The 18,866-nt window shown below is 45.8% G+C and overlaps 1 protein-coding gene across 6 annotated transcripts in view; it reads left to right on the forward strand.

Annotated features, from left to right (window-relative positions):
• The window catches only part of MVB12B (multivesicular body subunit 12B), a 260,387-nt gene that overhangs the window by 122,919 nt on the left and 118,602 nt on the right, over positions 1 to 18,866 (forward strand). For 5 of the 6 annotated variants that reach the window (XM_078061777.1, XM_078061778.1, XM_078061779.1 and 2 more), the window contains 2 exons: positions 11,040 to 11,147; positions 15,893 to 16,040. In XM_078061777.1, the coding sequence (XP_077917903.1) occupies positions 11,040 to 11,147; positions 15,893 to 16,040 (256 nt within the window). The remainder of the gene's footprint in view (positions 1 to 11,039; positions 11,148 to 15,892; positions 16,041 to 18,866) is intronic. The other variant, XM_078061776.1, reaches the window with a different exon arrangement.

The following is an 18,866-nucleotide window of genomic DNA, read 5'->3' on the forward strand; positions in this document are numbered from 1 at the left end:
ATCCGAGTTCTTTCCTTTGTCTGTGGTTTTCTCTGTCTTAGAGATTTCATGCAAGAAGCCAGAGGAAAGGGAAGATCCTGGAAGAAGAGCGTGTGCTTCTGGCTGGTATCATCAGAGAGGCTTTGCGGGGATAGGGTTCCTTCAGCCAGGCCCAAAGTGATGAGAGTGTTCCACACAACGAGGTTCCAGAGGGAACCCCAAGAGCAAAGCCAGGGAGGCAGGAAATCGCAGAGACTGAGGGAGATGGAGCAGTCTCAGGGACAGGGGCATGCATCCATTTCTTTTGCTAAGAAACATTCGACATTTCAGGTGAAAATCTGGGGTAGACTTGAGCTGTTCATTCAGGATACAAAATGATAAAATAATGCAAATGAAATCATAAATCAAACAATAACCAAGGATTTCTGGACTCGTTGTCAGTCAGATGGCTCTTTTCACTTTAGGGTTTAAGCAAGCATTTTGGGCACACCTCCTGTTAGGGATTCAGAAGAGAGGCTACTGAGGCTCCTTGTCTCCATGTGGTGCCCAAACTGCTCTGATTAAGAGTTGAAATGGCTTCATGGTTGGCTACTGTTTGACCTGGGCCAAGTGTCTGTGTTTCCACAGTGGATGATCTAACACATCAAGAGCCCTTTGAACTTCATTCTTATTCACAGTGTCAGCCAGATATTTCCTTTGGAATGTCTGCAGAGTTTCCTCGCCCCTTTGATCACTTTGTGTCTGCCAGATACATCTTTGAATTGTGGGTGGGCTCCCTTAAAACACCAGGGTGTGAACGGGGTAACCCGTCTGGTAGTCAGCCTCGTGGTTAGCTGTGGTGTCTTTCGAGAACCTCTCCTTGGGCAAGGAGTACCCAATGCTGACATGGAAGAACTGCTGACAGTTTTAAGGACTTACCACACAGCCCCTCTCCGGGCAGCTCAGATGGGGAGCTGATTTACAAAGTGTTTCTCGGGTTTAAATCCCATAGATCATTATTTCTCACCCCAGCAAATGAAGTCTTCTAGATTGTTGTTTTTCTTATTATAAAAGCTATGTAGAGTCAAAAGGAACAGACTTGCAGTTATAAAATACAGCAGTCATGGGGAGTGGCAACTAGAGTTAATAATACTGTGTTGCACATTTGAGAGTCTAAACCTCAAAAGAAAATAATTTCTGTAACTCTGTGTGATGACGGATGTTAACTACACTTAACCGTGGTGATCATTTCACAGTATAGACAAATATCGAATCGCTGTGTTATATACCTGAAACTAATACAACGTATGTCGATTATACCTCATTTAAGAAAGAGAACACCAAAAAATACCCATAATCTCAACTGGTCAGAACCAAACAGTGGTTAATGCTTTGCTTTACATTTGTCTAGATCTGTTTCTATGTAGATTATTTTTAAGAAACAAAATAGGAGATTGTACTATGTAAACTATTTTGTGACTTAGTCTTTCCCCCGGAACTTTCCATGTTCCTAGATACATGTCCTCAAAATTGTTTCCTGCTGCTGAGTCTTCCACTGTAAGGATGTTCTCTAATGATTAGAAATTTATCATTCCCCACTTCTGTAAACACTGTGCCCCAAGGGACGTATAGATTACAGTCCTCCCATGTGACCAGGCTCTGGTGACGGAGCCCCTCTTTCTGTCCCCTTAACCCATTGGCCTGGTTTCCACCTGTCCTCTCAGTAGCTGTTCCCTCGCCTTGCAAGGCTGTGTCTCCAGATCTCATGAGATGATTTCTTCTTGTCCCCCTCTGAGGCACCTCCTCAGAGGGGGCTTCCCTGGTCACCCCACCTGAAGCAGCCTCTTCCTTCAGTCTCTGTTCCCGTTACCCTATTTTATTTTATACAAGGCACTTGCTCCTCTCTAAAGTTATCTTACATATTTGTTTGTTTGTGTTTACTGTGTGTCTTCCGCCACCGAGACTATGACCCTTTGGGGTCGGTGCCTGGGTCTGTCTTGTTCGACTGTCTGTCCTCTGCACTGTGATCAGAACCGGGCCCCAGACGCTCAATACGAATGACCACATGGTGGCCGTCCTCTCGTGCCCACATCCCATCATTGCCTTAGGCTCTTGGTCCAGGAGTGGAATTCCTGGGTCACAGCCATGTCTATTTTTTTTAAGATTTATTTATTTATTTGAGAGAGAAAGAGAGAGAGAAAGAGAGAGTGAGCACGGAGGGGGAGGGTAGAGGGAGAGAGAGAGAATCTGAAGCAGACTCCCTGATGAGCACGGAGCCTGTCATGGGGCTCGATCCCAGGACCCTGAGATCATGACCTGAGCCAAAGGCAGACGCTTTACCAGCTGAGCCACCCAGGCGCCCAAGGCACGTCTGTTTTTAAGGCATGTGGTATGCAGCACCAAATGAATCTAATCTAAGGTTTACCACTTGATACTCCAGCCGCAGTCAGGGCACCTGTTTCCCCCATAGCCTCTTTCCGCTTTAAAGTGTGTCTTTGTTAGTTTGATAAAGGAAGTGGCATCTTGTTGTTGGCACTTGAATTTAATAATTACCCAGGTGGAACATGTTTTCATGTTCACTGGCCGTTCGTCTTGCTTCTGTGAACTGCTGGTTCACGGCCATAGTCCATTCCTTGACTGGAGTGTTCATCTTTCCCCTGCTGCTTTGGAAGAGCTGCATATGTATGTCCTCTTATATGCTTCTTGGTAGGAAGATTTTCCCCCCACCCATTATATCATGGGCATAATTGTAAATATACTTCATCCTTTTTAAGAACTGAATAAATATTCTGTTGCGTAGGCATACCATAATTGATTGAGCCAAGACCCTCTGTTCCTCAGTTTCCTCACCTATAAAATCAGAGAGTAACTGATTATGATTCACCATAACTCCTAGTGTTGTGTAAATGCATTACTTACACTACTGACTTAGGGAGGCTCCCGGCACGCAGGATGCACACAGTGAGTGTCAGCCGCCGTTAGCCGCAGTACGTGCCGCGCTGGAGCAGACTGAGGAGGGTTGTCTGCGAGAGTGCCGTGGCATAGGGTTTCCGCACTGCCCCCAACCCCCTGGGGAGCCTGAGCCTGGCGCTGGCCCTCCGGTGAACCAGAAGCTCTGTCTCTCGCTGAGGTCTGCTTGCTCTGACTCTTCTTGGTTTCTGTGGGCTTGTGTCCTGGTTCTCGCTCCATTTCCCCACCCTCACTCTCACGTGGGTGAGCTCTAGTACTTCTGTGTCTCGCAAGCAGAAGAATGCGGTGAAAACACGGGGCCTGCCTGAATACAGAGGAGTGTAAAGTGGTATAAGGTCCTGTGGTTGGTTCTGCAGGGCTGGGGGCTACCACTCACAGGACTCCCCCAGGGAGTAACTCTTCGTGGGCTCTAGCAGTAGAGAAAGCTGGCATCCACCGTGCACACAGCTGTGGACATTGCAACACACTGAGGAGGTAACTGGCATTGGGTCATGTTGCACCTGTAGGAATGTTCCTGATGGTGGGGGTTTCCCTAAAAGGAAAAGTACATTCCCATATGGTCTTCCATGATATATTTTCCCAGCTTTCCACTTTTTTTTAAATTCATTTTTCTTGGGGCGCCTGGGTGGCTCAGTCATTAAGCGTCTGCCTTCGACTCAGATCATGATCCCAGGGTCCTGGGATCGAGCCCCACATCGGGCTCCCTGCTCAGCGGGAAACCTGCTTCTCCCTCCCCCACTCCCCCTGCTTGTGTTCCCCCTCTGGCTGTGTCTCTCTCTGTCTAATAAATAAATAAAATCTTAAAAAAATAAATTCACTTTTCTTTTAACAAAGTGATACATTTACAGTTAAAAAAAAAATCAAAGAGTACTGGGGCACCTGGGTGGCTCAGTTGGTTAAGCGTCCAACTCTTGATCTCAGCTCAGGTCTTGATCTCAGGGTGGCGAGTTCAAGCCCCATGTTGGGCTCCACGCTGGGTGTGGCGCCTACTTAAGAAAAAAAAATCAAAGAGTATCGAAAGGCTTGTAAGACCATGTGCAGCCCCCAGCCCATCTCTTCCTTTTTCACTCCCCGGAGGTAGTCACTTTCAACTCTTAGATTTCTTCACTTCTGGTACTTTATCTCCATGTTTGTAAATAATTTGAGTATACTGCTTATTTCTTGATTTACCTATCCTACACATTCAGTTTTCTTACAATCTCCCCCATCAGGCAGCATCACAATTTTTGGTAAATTGGTTGTCAGTGTTTGCATATGACAAGGCAAACACAGAGGACCACTCTATCAGGTCATGTACTGGGGGTAGCTTTTCTTTCTCGTACAACCTTTTCATTTTCTTGGAATTAGTCATTGACTTGTTGCTTTCATTTGTTTAATTGTCTAGGTGTCTGTTGATTTTTATATTTGAATTTTTAAATTTTCTTTTTAATTTTTTCCCAGCTATCTTTATTTTATTTCATTTCATTTTATTTCCAGTGTAGTTAACATACAGTGTTATATTAGTTTCAGGTGTATAACGTATATGTGATTCAACACTTCCATATATCACCAGGTGCTCACCACAAGTGCCCTCCTTAATCCCCATCACCTGTTTCACCCCCGTCCACCTCCCCTCTGGGAACCATCAGTTTGTTCTCTATACTTAAGAATCTGTTTCTTGGTTTGCCTCTCTCTCTTTTTTCCTTTGCTCGTTTGTTTTGTTTCTTAAATTCCACATATGAGTGAAATCATATGGTATTTGTCTTCCTCTGACATATTTTGCTTAGCATAATACTCTCTAGCATCATCCATGTCATTGCAAATGGCAAGATTTCATTCTTTTTTATGGCTGAATAATATTCATATATCTTCTTTATCCATTCGTCAGTCAATGGACACTTGGGCTGCTTCCGTATCTTGGCCGTTGTAGATAATGCTGCTATAGACATTGGGGTGCATGTATCCTTTTGAATTCGTGTTTTTGTATTTTTGGGGTAAATACCCGGTAGTGTGATTACTGGATCATAGGGTAGTTCTAGTTCTAACTTCTTGAGGAACCTCCATACTAAGCACCTATTGATTTTTACATTTACATTTTTAAAATTTTTTTAAAAATTTTAAGTTAGTAAATTATGTTTTCAAACAACTTTATGCCTGTGTTTTTAGTTTTCTAAACGCTCTAGTACATCTGTCACACACCCATCTATATTTCATCCCAGGGCTTAAGTACAATTCTAAAAATTGTCGTATCCCTTCCTCCTGCAGATGGCCCGCCATGGCCTTCTCTTCTTTTCCTCGTGTTGTGTCTAGTCCCAGGCACACTGCTGCCCCTCTCATCACCGTCCTGTGCAGGATCTGTTTCCTGGGATTCGTGGTTTCCTCTTCATTGATTTCATCCCCAGTTTTGCTGATGCATCTTCCAGTAGGTTCCCAAGAGAGTCCTGATGGGAGATTAACTTCTTAACTCCTTGCGCATCTGCAAAGGTCTTTATTCTGCCCTCACAATTAATTGGTTTAGGTAGAGAATTCCAGAATTCCCCAGAATTTTATTTTTTTTAAGATTTTATTTATTTATTCAGAGAGAGAGAGAGCGAGCAAGCTAGCAAGCACAAGCCAGGGGAGGAGCAGAAGCAGACCCCACACTGAGCAGGAAGCCCTGTGTGGGGCTCAATCCTGGGACTCCAGGATCAGGACCAGAGCCAAAGGCGGGTGCTCAACCAACTGAGCCACCCAGGTGCCCCTTCCCTAGAATTTTAAAAATGTTTTTCTCTTGTCTTATATCGCATTCAGTGTTGCTATCCAGAAGTCTGATGCATTCTGATCTGCATTCCTTTGTATGTGACCTGTTACTTCTCTCTGGAAGTTTTAAAGATGGTTTATTTCCCTGAAATTTGGTGGGATTCTCTTCTGTTTTGCTTTGGGACTTTTTCATTCCCTGTGCTAGAGTACTCAAGCCCTCTTTAATATGTCCACTCACCTTCTCTTCCATTTTTTCTTTCTCTTTCTGGAGATTTCATTAGTTGGATGTTGTCCTGATCCTTCAGCTTTCTTCGTTTTTTTCTTTCCTATAGCTTATCTCATCTTTGTATTTTACTTTCTGAAAGAGTTCCTCAATTTTCTGTTCCAGTATTTTTTTAAAATTTTCATTTCATCTATAACATTTTTATTTCTAGGCTCTTTATATTATTCTTAAATTGATCCTTTAGAATTTTTTTTCACAATATTCCATTCTTGTTTGGTGGTTGCAATTATATGAATTATAGGTTTGGTTGTTTGTTCCTTTGTTTCCTCATACAATTTGTGCTACCTTCAAATGCCCGTTTTTCTAGTTTGGACCCTGTCTTTCATATTTGAGACTTACCCCCAGCACCTGGTGATCCTTTGTTGTCAGTTTATATTTAAGAACGAGGTTGGAGTGCCAGGGGTGGGCGTGGGGACTGTTGGCTGGTGGGCGGCTCACAAGGTGATGTAGCCGGGAAGTAGCTTTTGGAGCAGGAGACCCCAGAGTCTGGGTGTGCCGATCCGCTCTCTGGCATTCTTTAGTGTCTCCAGAGATGAATCCTTCGATATCCAGCATTTAGGGGATACCCCTGGCTGCTGAGGTGCCAGCAGCAGGAAGGAGGATGAGCCTGGTGGGAGCGGGGTGGGGGTGGTGCAGGGGAGGGCCCACCATTCAGTGTGCATAGTTACCCCCCTGTTTTCAGTCTGGAGTCTACTTCCTCTTGGTGTTCTGGAGCCCTGAGCCTTACTGGTTCCATTTCTGCAGAAAATACATCTGAAATGGGGGCGGGGATCTGGGAGTATAACTGCTATGTTTATAGACCTTGTTCGGATCTTCCTAGTTCAGCTGGAAACTTACACGCACCCACCCCCACAGCCCCCACCCTCACCCCAATGGAATCTGGTAGCTCTGGGGCCCAGGGTCTGGGGGCAGATCATTAGTCCCTCCAGGTCCTTAGATGTCACCACCACTCCACTTTGCTAAAGCCCAGCCTTTCACTCCACATCTCCAAACAGTTGTTGGCATCTCTCTTGCATCATACTCTGCTCTTGCTCTTTATTTTAGTGGGTTCATACCTTCTCCACATGGTTGTCATTTGAGAAGAATATTGGCAGCGAAGGGAGACAAAGCCATGTGTTCAGTCTGTCACTGCCCACCGACTCCTCCCAAGAGGCAGCTCCTGTACCCAGGGGGACTCTGGAAAGACAGGGAGGGCATGCAAGAGTGAGTGTGTATAAGAGAGCAGAATGAGTGTGTGTGTGTAATAAAAGAGTATATGTGTGAGAGTTATTGTGTGGGTGTGTGCGCGTGTGTGTGTGTGTAATAAGAGTGTGTGTGAGAGTGTATGTGTGTGGGTGTGCATGTGTGGAGCCCCGTAAACAGATACTTGAGGCATAGTGACAGCATTGGACATACTCCAATGATTTGGGGAACAGGGCAGGAGAGCAATAAGATGACCAGAAGAATAAGGGACCTCATTGTTGAAATGGGTATATGGCCTCACAGAGTGGGGATTCTGAAGGGGATACACTCAGCTGAAGGGATTATATCCTGGAAACTTCATTTTAAAATGTTTGGTTACCAGGGTGCTGGGTGGCTCAGTCAGTTAAGCGTCTGACTCTTGATTTGGGCTCAGGTCCTAATCTCAGGGTCGTGGGATCGAGCCCCACATTGGGCTCTGTGCTCAGTGTGGCATCTGCTTGTCCCTCACCCTCTGCTCCTTCCTTCCCTGCCCCTCTCTCTCAAATAAATAAATAAATAAAATCTTAAAAAAATTTTTTTGAGATTCCCTTGCTTGGGGAGCTAGCAAGGTGTATAGCTTTTCACATTTTGCTCCCGATTGAATGGCTGATTCTTTCATTCCTTCAACAAGTTTTGATTGAGCCTATACGTACCAGACACTATGCTTACTGCAAGGGAGAGATGAGGATCGCCGTTTTCCTTGTGAAGCTTATAGTCCAGTGGCAGGATAGCGGGGGGCAGGTAAACATTAATTGCACATGTGTATAATTTGTGTTTGAAAACTACATCTAGTCCCAGAGATGGGGAAGGAATCCCAGAGGACCAGCTGAACCCCAGCGTGACGGTTTAGGACTTTTTGCATCTTGATGTAGCATGACATCACTTTAAAGGTTTGGTTCAATGTTAGACTAGATGTCTCCATTTTTCGTTTAGGCATGTTAGCGCTAGCTTTGTGGGTGCTCCCTGGTGTGCACTAAGCCACACGCTTTGCACATACATCATCTCTAACCACAGTGCCCCCAGGAGGAGGGGGCTTGCTTCAGCTATCCTGTGTCAAGTTCAGGTCTGCCTCTTAATTTCATGGGCTGTGCTGCACCTAGAGCACGTCTTCCTGCAGCCCTCGGCCCACCTCCCCACGGCCTTTCCCGTCCCGGGATTCAGAGGCTGGCTGCTGGGGTCTCATGGTCAGAGTTGAGATGTGAATTTCATGCAGCTACCTGCCTCATACATAATGTATCTTGTAGGTTGTTAGCTCATCTAATTTGGGATGGGAAGAATTAAGATTAGTAAACACCTTTATGTGACTGGGTTGGAAAGCAGCTTCTGGGTACATCTTATTGTTACAGGGAAGGCAAGGCTGGGAATGCCCGGCTTTGTTACACTAGGCCCACTTCCCTAGTGCTCCTGATGAGCTGGGACCCCGGGTCTTCTCACTCCTCACTTCAATCCATCCCTTGCATAGGTCCAGGCTTTGGGCAGCTTTGCACTTTGCCCAGACACACACACACACACACACACACGTGCTTGTGCTTGCTCACGCGCTTTCTCACCACCTTCCTCACCTCCCCTTGGTTGAGGTTGAAGGGCATTACACATTTTTACTTCATTGCAAATGAGTTGTGGCCTCAGGGCAAAGCCAGGCCTTTGGTGGTCCATTTTTAATGCTTCTCCAGTGCGGGTTGGAGGACCGCCACTGTCTGGGCCTCTGAAGAAAGGGCAGGCCTGCTGCGAGCTTTTTCTCTCTACACACTTGCCCCGGCCTCTTTATCACAGTGAGGTGGCTTCTCACCCAGAAAAAGGAAAATTCAGGCAGTGGGGCAAGCAGAGGGAACCATCATTTCCAAGCCCTGGAAACAATAGTCTTGATTTAGGGTACACCCACCCCCCAGTGCAATTCCCAGATATCCAGGAGAGCCCTTCTGAACTCCATTCCTTTTCTAGTGGGAGGTTAAAAACAGCTCTGTCTTCTGAGGTCCCAGCGTGGGGTTCCACAGCCTTCCAGTGTTCTGCAGACTCTTTTTTTTAAAATTTATTAAAGATAATGTATTTTTTATAGAGAAACCATATAGGTTCCCTTATTTCTTTATTCCTATAGCATCTTTTTTTCCACATCTTAATGGTTCTGAAATTGGAATGCATCTTAAAATAGATCTGTACCTTTTGACATTCTATTCTTTTTTTCCTGAAGGGTTATTCTTTAAATCCGTGGGTTTAAATGACTACATCCTAGAATTGAGGAAGTACAGTAAAAGGACAGTTGGGGAAACAAAAATCTTTCAAAACATGGAATCCACAGGAGAAAATCGACCAAGGGGATCCTTGGTGGCAGAGAGCTAGTGCCACTGCCTGAAATCTCATGTTTTCCAAGAAACTTGATGGAAGACCATTATGGGGAAAAGTGCTGAGGAGGCCTGATGCCGTTCTATTTCATGTCTTTCTATGGGGGTGACATACTTCGAGCCAGCGGTTCCTGAAATTATCCCCATACCATTCCTCCTCCAGGTTTCAGGCCAAACATATTTGCAAATGTAGCATAAGGACCTTTCTTTCCCTGTGTTGCATTGGCTAATTTACAATTGTTCTGTTTGGAGGGGGAAAAAAGGCATTTTTCTTTTGCCAGTTGGCCTTTGGGCCTCTCTGAGGCAGCCTCGGAGAACATGGCTGTGGGGGGCCCTGGGGATGTCCTGGCAGCGCAGCCCAGCACGCCCCCGCCCTGCGCGTGTGACAGCCCCAGGCCGCTGGCGCGCTGTGTAGCGTGTACTCGGGATGGGGCTGAATCAGGGCAGTTTTTGTGCAAAGCATGGAGGTGCTTTCAGCAGTTTGTCAGATCAAGGACCGCGTCCCAAAGTCTAAACCTCAACAGGACAACCGGGGAGACGACAGAGAGCAGACGGCTTTGGAGCTCATCCCAAAATGGGGTGCCGCTCCCTCCGTCTTCCCGGCCGTGTCCCCTGGGGGTGCCAGCCACAGACCCTGGGCCGGTAGTGCCGTCCTGCCGGGCTGCCGGGCGAGAAAGCAGAGCACGCCCTGCCAGGCCGGGATAGAGCCGTCTGGAAGGAGATGGGGGCCGTGCTGCCCTCGTCCAGCCATTTCTCTCCCGCTCTCCGATCTCCTTGTCCACTCTTTGCCCCGAAGCAGGAGTCTTCACACGAGGCCCCCCAGCCCCCAGCCCAGTACACAGGTCCTTTAAGACTCAACTCAAGGCTGGCTTCACGCTTGGATGCGTCTGAGAGGATCACCGCTATTGCTGCGCACGGGAAAATGGCTTCTTAGCGAGACTATAAACAAGGAGCTGAATCTTTTTTATTTTTCTATCATGAGACAGTTTCCGACCTTGAGTACCCCTTGCAGAGCTTGTAGGGAGAAGACCCAGCGAGGAGCGAGTTTCCCTGGCACCCTGCCCCCAGTCCTCCACTAGGGTCCCGATGACGGAGCACCCCGGCTGGCCCCAGGGTCCTGGAGCAGGCTGCCGCGGCCGTCTCCTCACAGGCGGTGCCCGTCTCAGGTGGCATCTCACACCCCATTGGACTTTTTTCTGCACCCTCTGCCATCCCGTGAGTAAGGGGTAATGAGCAACTTAATGTGCTGACTTCTCCAGTCCCTCCTTGGTCCATTGCAACAAAAGTTGCTCTTTTCTCACTAGAACCATTTTTGTCAGGGTGTCTTTAATCAGTGGCTTCCCTGGGGACAATATTTTTAGAAGCTGTATTTTTCACACTCTCCCTTTTCCCCTTTTGGAAAGTCTCTTCCCGACGCCTGGTGAAATGAACTGATGAGATGCTATGAGAGTCCGGGCCGGTGTTAACTGGCGCAGGTACGAAGAAGCTGCTCAGGTACACCTTCGGTTCCAGCCTGCCTCACCTGCACTCCTCTTCTGTCTCTGGTGCAGGTTGCACAGACAGCAGATGGCGTGGACGCTGACCTCTGGAAAGACGGCTTGTTTAAATCCAAGGTTACCAGATACCTGTGTTTCACGAGATCATTTTCCAAAGAAAATGTAAGTCTAGTAGTGGTGTCCGTTTGCTGAGTGAGCACAAGGCGTTTGCGTGCCTGGTTGAAATTTCCTCTTTTCTTTTCTTTCTTTCTTTCTTTCTTTTTTTTTTCTGTTGTTGTTGTGGTGGTTTATTTTCATTGCCATATTAATCAGTGGTTTTAGTGAACTGGGTAGAATCAGGAGCTAGCGCTATGTTTCATTTATTACCAGTATTATTAACCATGTACCCAAGTGTGCAGTGAATTCCATTAAAATGTGTTCTCAAAAGGGAACCAGGAAATTTCTCTCCCAGCCCTCATTTTCCTAGCTTTCCTGTAAGTCACAAATCACAGGGTGGTGTGGACGTGAGTATTTGCCGGCGCAGCTGGATTTAAAGCTGGCCAGCACGCAGAGGCAGAAGCTCCACGACCACTTCTTGCCTCAGACCCGGCCTTGTCTCCAAAATGACTGACTTTCTCCATGAGTCTCTGTGACGTTTGACATTTCATTGTTTCTGCAGGTAGGTATCTACCCCGTGTGCAGGTTTCTTTTAGTATGCTGCTCTGAACTCTTGGGCCCATAAATTAGGATGTTTTAAAGCTATCTATTAAGCCTTTTCCAACAGAATGTTTTAATGAGTGGCTTAGAAAAAAAAGGAAGTAGCTTTTGTGAGGATTTACACAGATCAGCTCTGAGGGAGGCCTGTCCTAGGCACTCTGCAAATAAACCTCTTCCATCCTCAGACAATCTCTTGAAGTATTAGCTCCTTTCCTGAGATCAGAGAGCTTTTGTGCTTGCCCAAGGTCACCTGTGTTCCCTAGCCCCAAACAGGGTGCAGTCAGATTTTCATTTTCAGGGGTGACATTTTATTTTTGGCCTAAATGTTATTGTCTCTTTCTAATGCAAAAAAAAAAATGGGGAAGGAGTGTTTTTACTAATTTATTTTTATAAATTTTATTATGACAGTAATATATGCTCATGGTTTAAAAAGAAAAAAATATTTCAAACATCCTCATCCAGAAGTGTGAAAGGGGAACGATAAGTCTTCTCCCCATCATATACGACACAGCTGTGGTCCTATCCCAGCGTCCTTGTGTGCCCCTTCAGTGTTGTCTGCTTGTAGACAGTCACGTGATCCTCTGGCTTGCACTCTCTTCCATCCGTTCCTGTTATTTATTGATAAGTCTTTGTTAGGAGTATTATTCCTAATGTATTCAGGACTGGGGGAGAAGACAGCGCTTTAATTTTTTCCCCCTAATTATGAGAGTAATATATGCTTGCTGTAAAGTCCAGAGTTTCTAATGGGGCAGGGACAGTCCTGGTGCTAAACACTAGAAATCCTTCACGTACAGGTGAGAAGGTGGCAGCTGAGCCTATAATGAGTCTGAGCAGGTCCCTGGGGCTCATCGTGCAGCCCGAGGAGACATTGAGGAACAGTCTGGAGGCCAGGTTGCCTTTCCAGCTGTGGGCTCGAGCAGATAAGGGTAGTTACCCGCCCCCCCCCCGCCCCCGCATTGCTCCATTCCTCCATCCCTGCATCCATATCCACATGCAGTGTACTCTCACGCCCCTTTGTCCCTGGAGTTGACCTAAGCCTGTTTTTGAAACTGTTTATATTTTTAGCTTTTGTCACCTCTGTTCTGTCTGCTGGCTGCCGCTGTGTGCAGGTCAGTGCATTCACTGCTGCTCAGGCAGCAAGGACAGACTCCTGAGGATTTGCACAGCTCACGGTGCCCAGTGGTCTCACGATGTTCTTTACTGATCTCTGCTCAGCCCCCACCTTTCCTGACTGAAGCTGCAGTTCCCAACTGTGGCCCCAGAGGACAGCCACGATCGCTTTGATTGTTTTTGAGTTCTGGTTGTTTTTTGGTTTTTTGTCTTTTGGGGGTTGGTTTTGCATTTCCCCTGAAGGCTGTGGGGTATTGGTAGTCTAGGCCAAAAGAGTCCTGGATCCCTTGGAGTTGGTGACAGTGACAAGTCTAAAAATGACAGAGAGAAGTCACCAGTACTTGCTAATTTGGAGTGTCCTGCGTAAATGTATGATAGAAAATGTATCGAGTTCATCAGCATTTGTTGAATGTGAAAGAGTTGTTATTGACTGCTCACTTTGTAAGCCTTACCCTGTGCGGGCTGGGTGTGATGGGGCAGGGTGTGAGGAAGGGCTGGGAGAGGAGGGTGAGGGCGGTGGGAGAAGTCTCTGCCTCCCCTCTGAAGGAGGGTGGGAAGTCAGTGCATTTTGTTTTCAGAAGAAGAACGACTGAGTCCTTTAGTGAGATCCAGAGGGATCCACTCAGGGGGGTGGCAGGTACCCACTTGCCAGCCCAGGAGCACAGTAGGAATGGGTGTGTTTTAATCCACTACAGCCAGTCTGTCCTGGCCCTGCTGTCACAACCAGGACATTGCGTAGTGTGTATTTTTACAACTGTACAGGAGGGATGTGGGATCTCAAGACTGGACAGATTCTTAATTAGGCAGCTCGAGACTCCCAGTGTAGGAGTTTGGGGACACTCCTTTGGAACCTAAGTTCCTTTCCCCCAATAATGCTATTAATACGGAAACCTGGCTTTGGAGTGACATTGCTTCCTGGGGAAGGATCGAGATTAATTGCACTTTTCATGCCCTGTACTTTCTGCATTACCTGTAATAATAATGTACATAGATTAGGTAGGGAGGATATTAAACAGAAGGATTTATGAACATTTGAATATTAAGTTGGTTATCTGTGGCTACCTTAAATGCAAGGTTGTCAAAAATAATTACAGTATACTGGCAAATACTGGCTACCAGAGACAGTATAAATACCCTGAGTCAGTGCATGTTGGGCTTTTGGCATGAATCATTTGCTCAACAAGGATTGGGAATACGTTCTTCATATTTATGAGGAGGAAATGAAAGAGAGCGTGGGATGGGGGAGGGGAGCGGTGTCGCAGACCTACCGTATTAAACCCAGTGCAACAGCAGCCCCGTGCGCGGAGGGACCCCACTTGGGCTGTGGGAAGCCTTGGCGGTGCGGCCTCCCATTTTGCATGCACGGGAGGGTTCTTGATGCTTTTTTTTTTTTTTTTTTAATGGCCACACCACTGACGTTCTGGTTTTATGATCAGGGACATTTGTAGAGTGTGGAGGGTGAGGTCGCTAAGTGGTTTGCAGTTGACTTGTGTAAAACCCAACTTGTCAAGTCGAAGACATTGGAGAAGGATATTGATGAATGCCCATCCATCTGCGGGGCAGGAAAACAGACCCAGTTGTTAATTTCTCAATGCAGAAAGCAGTGATGACACAGAAAAGCAACTGCCAGGAAAAGAAAAAATTATGATAGATTAGATCAGGCAATTCTGAAAGCAGCCAATGTTTTCGAGTTAGGTTAACGGTTCAAACCTTTTCTACACGGTCAGAGATTTATTCTGCATTAGTAAGGTTCCACTTTCCACGGGCTGCACTGCACTGTGCATTGTTTCCCCAAGACCCGGCTACCTGAAATGTAATAGTAGAAAATAGTCACCAAACGCAGTAATTGTGAGAGAAAGAAACAGTTTTGTGACAACAGTGCCCTAAAAGCCCTGGTCACAGTTGACACTTGACACATTGACTGTCATAGTGAAGTTTGAAGAATTCATTTCATTTGTGAGCTTTCGGTTTATAATGTATTTATTAAGTATACTTTTGTTTTTATTGATACAGTTTAGATTTGTCATCTGAGCAAATCCAATTTGATTTCCGACTCTGGCCCACCCAGTTGAAAATGTACCCCAAAACATTACATTATTCAGTAGATAATAATTGCACACCTACTATGTGCCAAGAAGTGTGCTACGCTTGGATGTATAGTAGTAACAGACAGTTTTGGTCCTCGTGGCCCTTGAACTCTCGTGGTGAGACAGATACTGAAGAAAGAACCTCACAAATGTGCCATTATAAATGGGTAGGAAGGAAAATAGAAAGTGGCCAAGAGAGACGATAGCGCAGCGTTCAGATGGTAAGAATTCCCTGATTGGCTCTCCGAGCTAGTGTTGGCATGGAGCGTTTCAGCCGGAAGTGTGGGCAGCAAATGCCAGTGTGTTTGCAGAGGATGCTCTCCTGCAGTTACAGAATGCTGTGTGCTGTCTTCAGATGGTATTTTTGCACTGGTTACAGAAACCGCGCACTGTGGACCCCCTACGCTACCACTAAATAGAAACTTTAAGAGGCCCTTGTGCATGTCATTTTAGTAGATGTGTAATATTGAGGCAGCAGGGCTCTTCAGCCTGTATTAGGTTGTGATTCCTGGGATTTTACAGAACGTATCCAGCAACCGAAATGTGTGTCAGTATGCAGACTGGCGATCACTTAGGAGTGTGACTGGTTCTCTGGTAGGCTTTGACGCAGCTCTCCCCTGCTGCGGTGACTGCCCTAGGAATGCGCTCTCTCTAAAACCTGCTGGCCCCCGAGAGCCCATGCTCCAGGCTGAGTGGCAGCCTGGTCCCAGGACACGCGTGCACAGCTGCCCTCTGCTGGGTTAAGTCTCCCGCGTCTCTTGGGTTGCTGTCTAGCTAACCAAAGCCGTGTGGGAGTGAGTGGCTTTGAGGTGCTGCAGGTGAAGCTCCTTCCCGGGGGCCACCCGAGTCCCCGTGTAGCCGCTGGGGAACATTAAGTGGCACCTCCTCTAATTAACCTGCTGTAGTAAAGCTGCATGAGTCATTGTGTTAAATATGCATCTCGAAGCCAGAATGGCAAACCCACCACAGGGGTGTTCAGATTAATAGTCTGTATCTCTTTTCTTTCTTCCCAAGAGTCATTTAGGGAACGTGTTAGTGGATATGAAGCTCATTGACATCAAGGACACTCTGCCTGTAGGCTTCATCCCAATTCAGGAGACGGTGGACACACGTGAGTCTCCCTTTAGTACCACTCATCACAATGGGACTTTTCTTCCACCAGGTATATTTTTAGATGTTTTGTATGTGCATTTTTCTTTGGGAACATTTTAGGAGGCCTTGCTGCATGCCCGTGAATAAACCCTGCTGCTTTTGCCGCGTATCTGACTTGGTTCTCCAAGGAGTTTGTGGCGTTCTGGGTAGGAGCATATAAATGAGCAGAATGTCCCTTTCTCTTAGAATGGGCTCCCTGCTGAATCGGCTCACTCAGGAATGGAGCGGTGAAACTGGTTATAGTCCCTCCTTAGTCCACATCCTCTGGTGTCGTGGAAGCCAAGCTTGGCTCGAGACCCAGAAGCAAAAGGAAAAAAAAAAATCAGAGACGCCCAAGGAATATAAGTGCAATAATGTCCTTATTTTTGGCTCTTGGAGCACACAAGAAAAGCCAGAACCAGAAAGACTGCACGTTAGCGGACACAGGATCGAATCTGAATGAATACTCTGACCCCTGAGCCACAGCGAGCAAAAGCGAATCACTGACCAACCGAAGCTTCTTCAGGATCTGGGAGGGCTTTGCGGTTCTTGTCATGCCTGTTGGTTATTAAATAATGCTGGAAAACCTCTGGTTTTTGAGCTTCCTCATTTTGATTTAACTTAACTTGTTTTATTTTTAATTACTGTCACCAACTTTAGGATGTCTCCAGCAGTGAAGCAGTAAATGAAAAACAAAGAATCCTTTCTTTATTACCCATGATTCATTTATGAAATCCTTTATCTCATTCTTTGTCATGCATACTTTATCTTTCCATAGTTAGCCCCATTTTGGACCCATAATCTTTCGCTGTTTTCTTGCTAGCGTTTCGTACCGGCCAGACTTTGCGTATCTACTCAGCTGCCACTCAGCTGTCATTTTCTCGAAACAAGTCAAGTCCGTTGTATTGCATATTTTTGTTTTCTTAATAGTCCTCTCACTTTTGGACATTTTGCTTTTCTTGTTATTATATGTATTAGCTAATAATCATGCTAGCTGATATGTGGTATGTGACTTACCAGATGCTAAGCCCCGTGGTGAATGCTTTACGTACCTGACGTCACTGGATCTCCAGAGGAGTCCTGTTCGGAGATGGGTATTGTTATACCCATCCCACGTGAGGACAGTGGGACACAGTAACTACTGAGGGTTTGCAGAACGTACCCATGATCACACATCTGGAAGCAGGGGAGTCACGAGAAGACACACAGGAGTCTGACTCCAGCCCTGCTGTTATAACCACGGTGCGACCCTGTCGCAGCATGTGGTTAAGTGCCTTTTACAGATGGATTTGATACATTCATGCATCAGGTGTTGTTGGTGACAGTTCTATTGAGATATAATTCACATACCATTAATTTACCCATTTGGAGTATACAATTCAGTGGTCTTTAGGGTATTCACAGAGTTGTGTGACTCTTACCACAATTAATTTTAGAACATTTCATCACACACACCCCCAAAACCCCTGTACCCATTAGCAGTCACTCCCCATTCCTCTCCAACCTGCCTCTTTTCACCCCTTCCTGGCCCTGGGCAACCAATGATCTACTTTCTGTACAGACTTGGCTATTCTGGACATTGCATGAAAGTGGAATCTTGTGATGGGGTTCTTTCACTAAGTGTAACGTTTTCAAGGTAGGTCCGTGTTGTAACATGTGTCAGTACTTTATGCCTTTCTATTGCCAAATCATATTCCGTTCTGTGGACTTCTGCATTTTGCTTATCCGTTCAGTTGGCAGATATTCGGGTTGTTTCCACTTTAGACTGTTAAGACTAGTGCTGCTGTGGACATTCACGTACAGGTTTTTGTGGAGACACGTTTTCGTTGCTTGTGGGGCCGTACCTAGGAGTGGAACTGCCGGAGTCATATGGTAACTCTATGTTTAACTTCTAGAGGAGCTGCCAGACTGTTTTTCAAAGGAGCAGTGCCATTTTGCATCCCCACCAACAGCACATGAGGGCTCCAGTGTTGCCGCATCTCCGCCAACACTTGTTCTTATCATTCTGGCCGTCTTACTGGACACGAAGTGGTCTCTCGTGGTTTCGATTTGCATTTCCTGATGGTTAACGGTGTTGAGCATAGTTTTGTGTGCTTGCTGGCCATTTGTATATCTTCTCTGGAGAAATGTCTGTTCTGATCCTCTGGCATTTTAAATTGGGTTGTCTTTTTTATTATTGAGTTATAAATATTTGAACATATTCTAGATATGAGCCCTTTATCAATTATATGGTTCGCAAAATTTTCTTTCTTTGGGTTTTCTTTTCACTTTCTTGATGTCCTTTGAAATACACAAGCTTTTTATTTTGATGGAGTTCCGTTTGTTTACTTTTTTCCTTTGTTGCTTATGTTTTTGGTGTCATACCTAAGAAAGCATTGCTTAATTCAAGGTTACCGCCTGTTTTTCTTTTTTTCTGAGGGTTTTGTAGTGTTCGCTCTTACACTTATGTCTTTGATCCATTCTAAGTTAACTTCTGTGTATGGTGTGAGATAGGGGTCCTCCTTTATTCTTTTGCATGTGAATGTCATGTTGTTTCAGCATCATGTCTTGAAAAGACTATTCTTTCCCCCATGGAATTGTCTCAGCATCCTTGATGAAAATCAGTTGACCATAAATGTGAGTTTTTTTCTGGACCCTGAGTTCTCTTCCATTGATCTGTATGTCTTTCCTCATGCCAGTACCACACAGTCTTGATGACTGTAGCTTTGTGGCAAGTTTTGAAAGCAGGAAGTATGAGTCTTCCACCCTCATTCTTCTTTTTCAAGATTATTTAGGCTAGTCTGGGTCCTTTGAATTTCTATATGAATGTTAGGCTTAGTGCATTTCTGCAAAGAAGCTAGCTGGTATTTTGATACGA

The sequence above is a fragment of the Halichoerus grypus genome, chromosome 14, assembly GCF_964656455.1.
Source record: "Halichoerus grypus chromosome 14, mHalGry1.hap1.1, whole genome shotgun sequence".
NCBI classification, from domain to species: Eukaryota; Metazoa; Chordata; class Mammalia; order Carnivora; family Phocidae; genus Halichoerus; species Halichoerus grypus.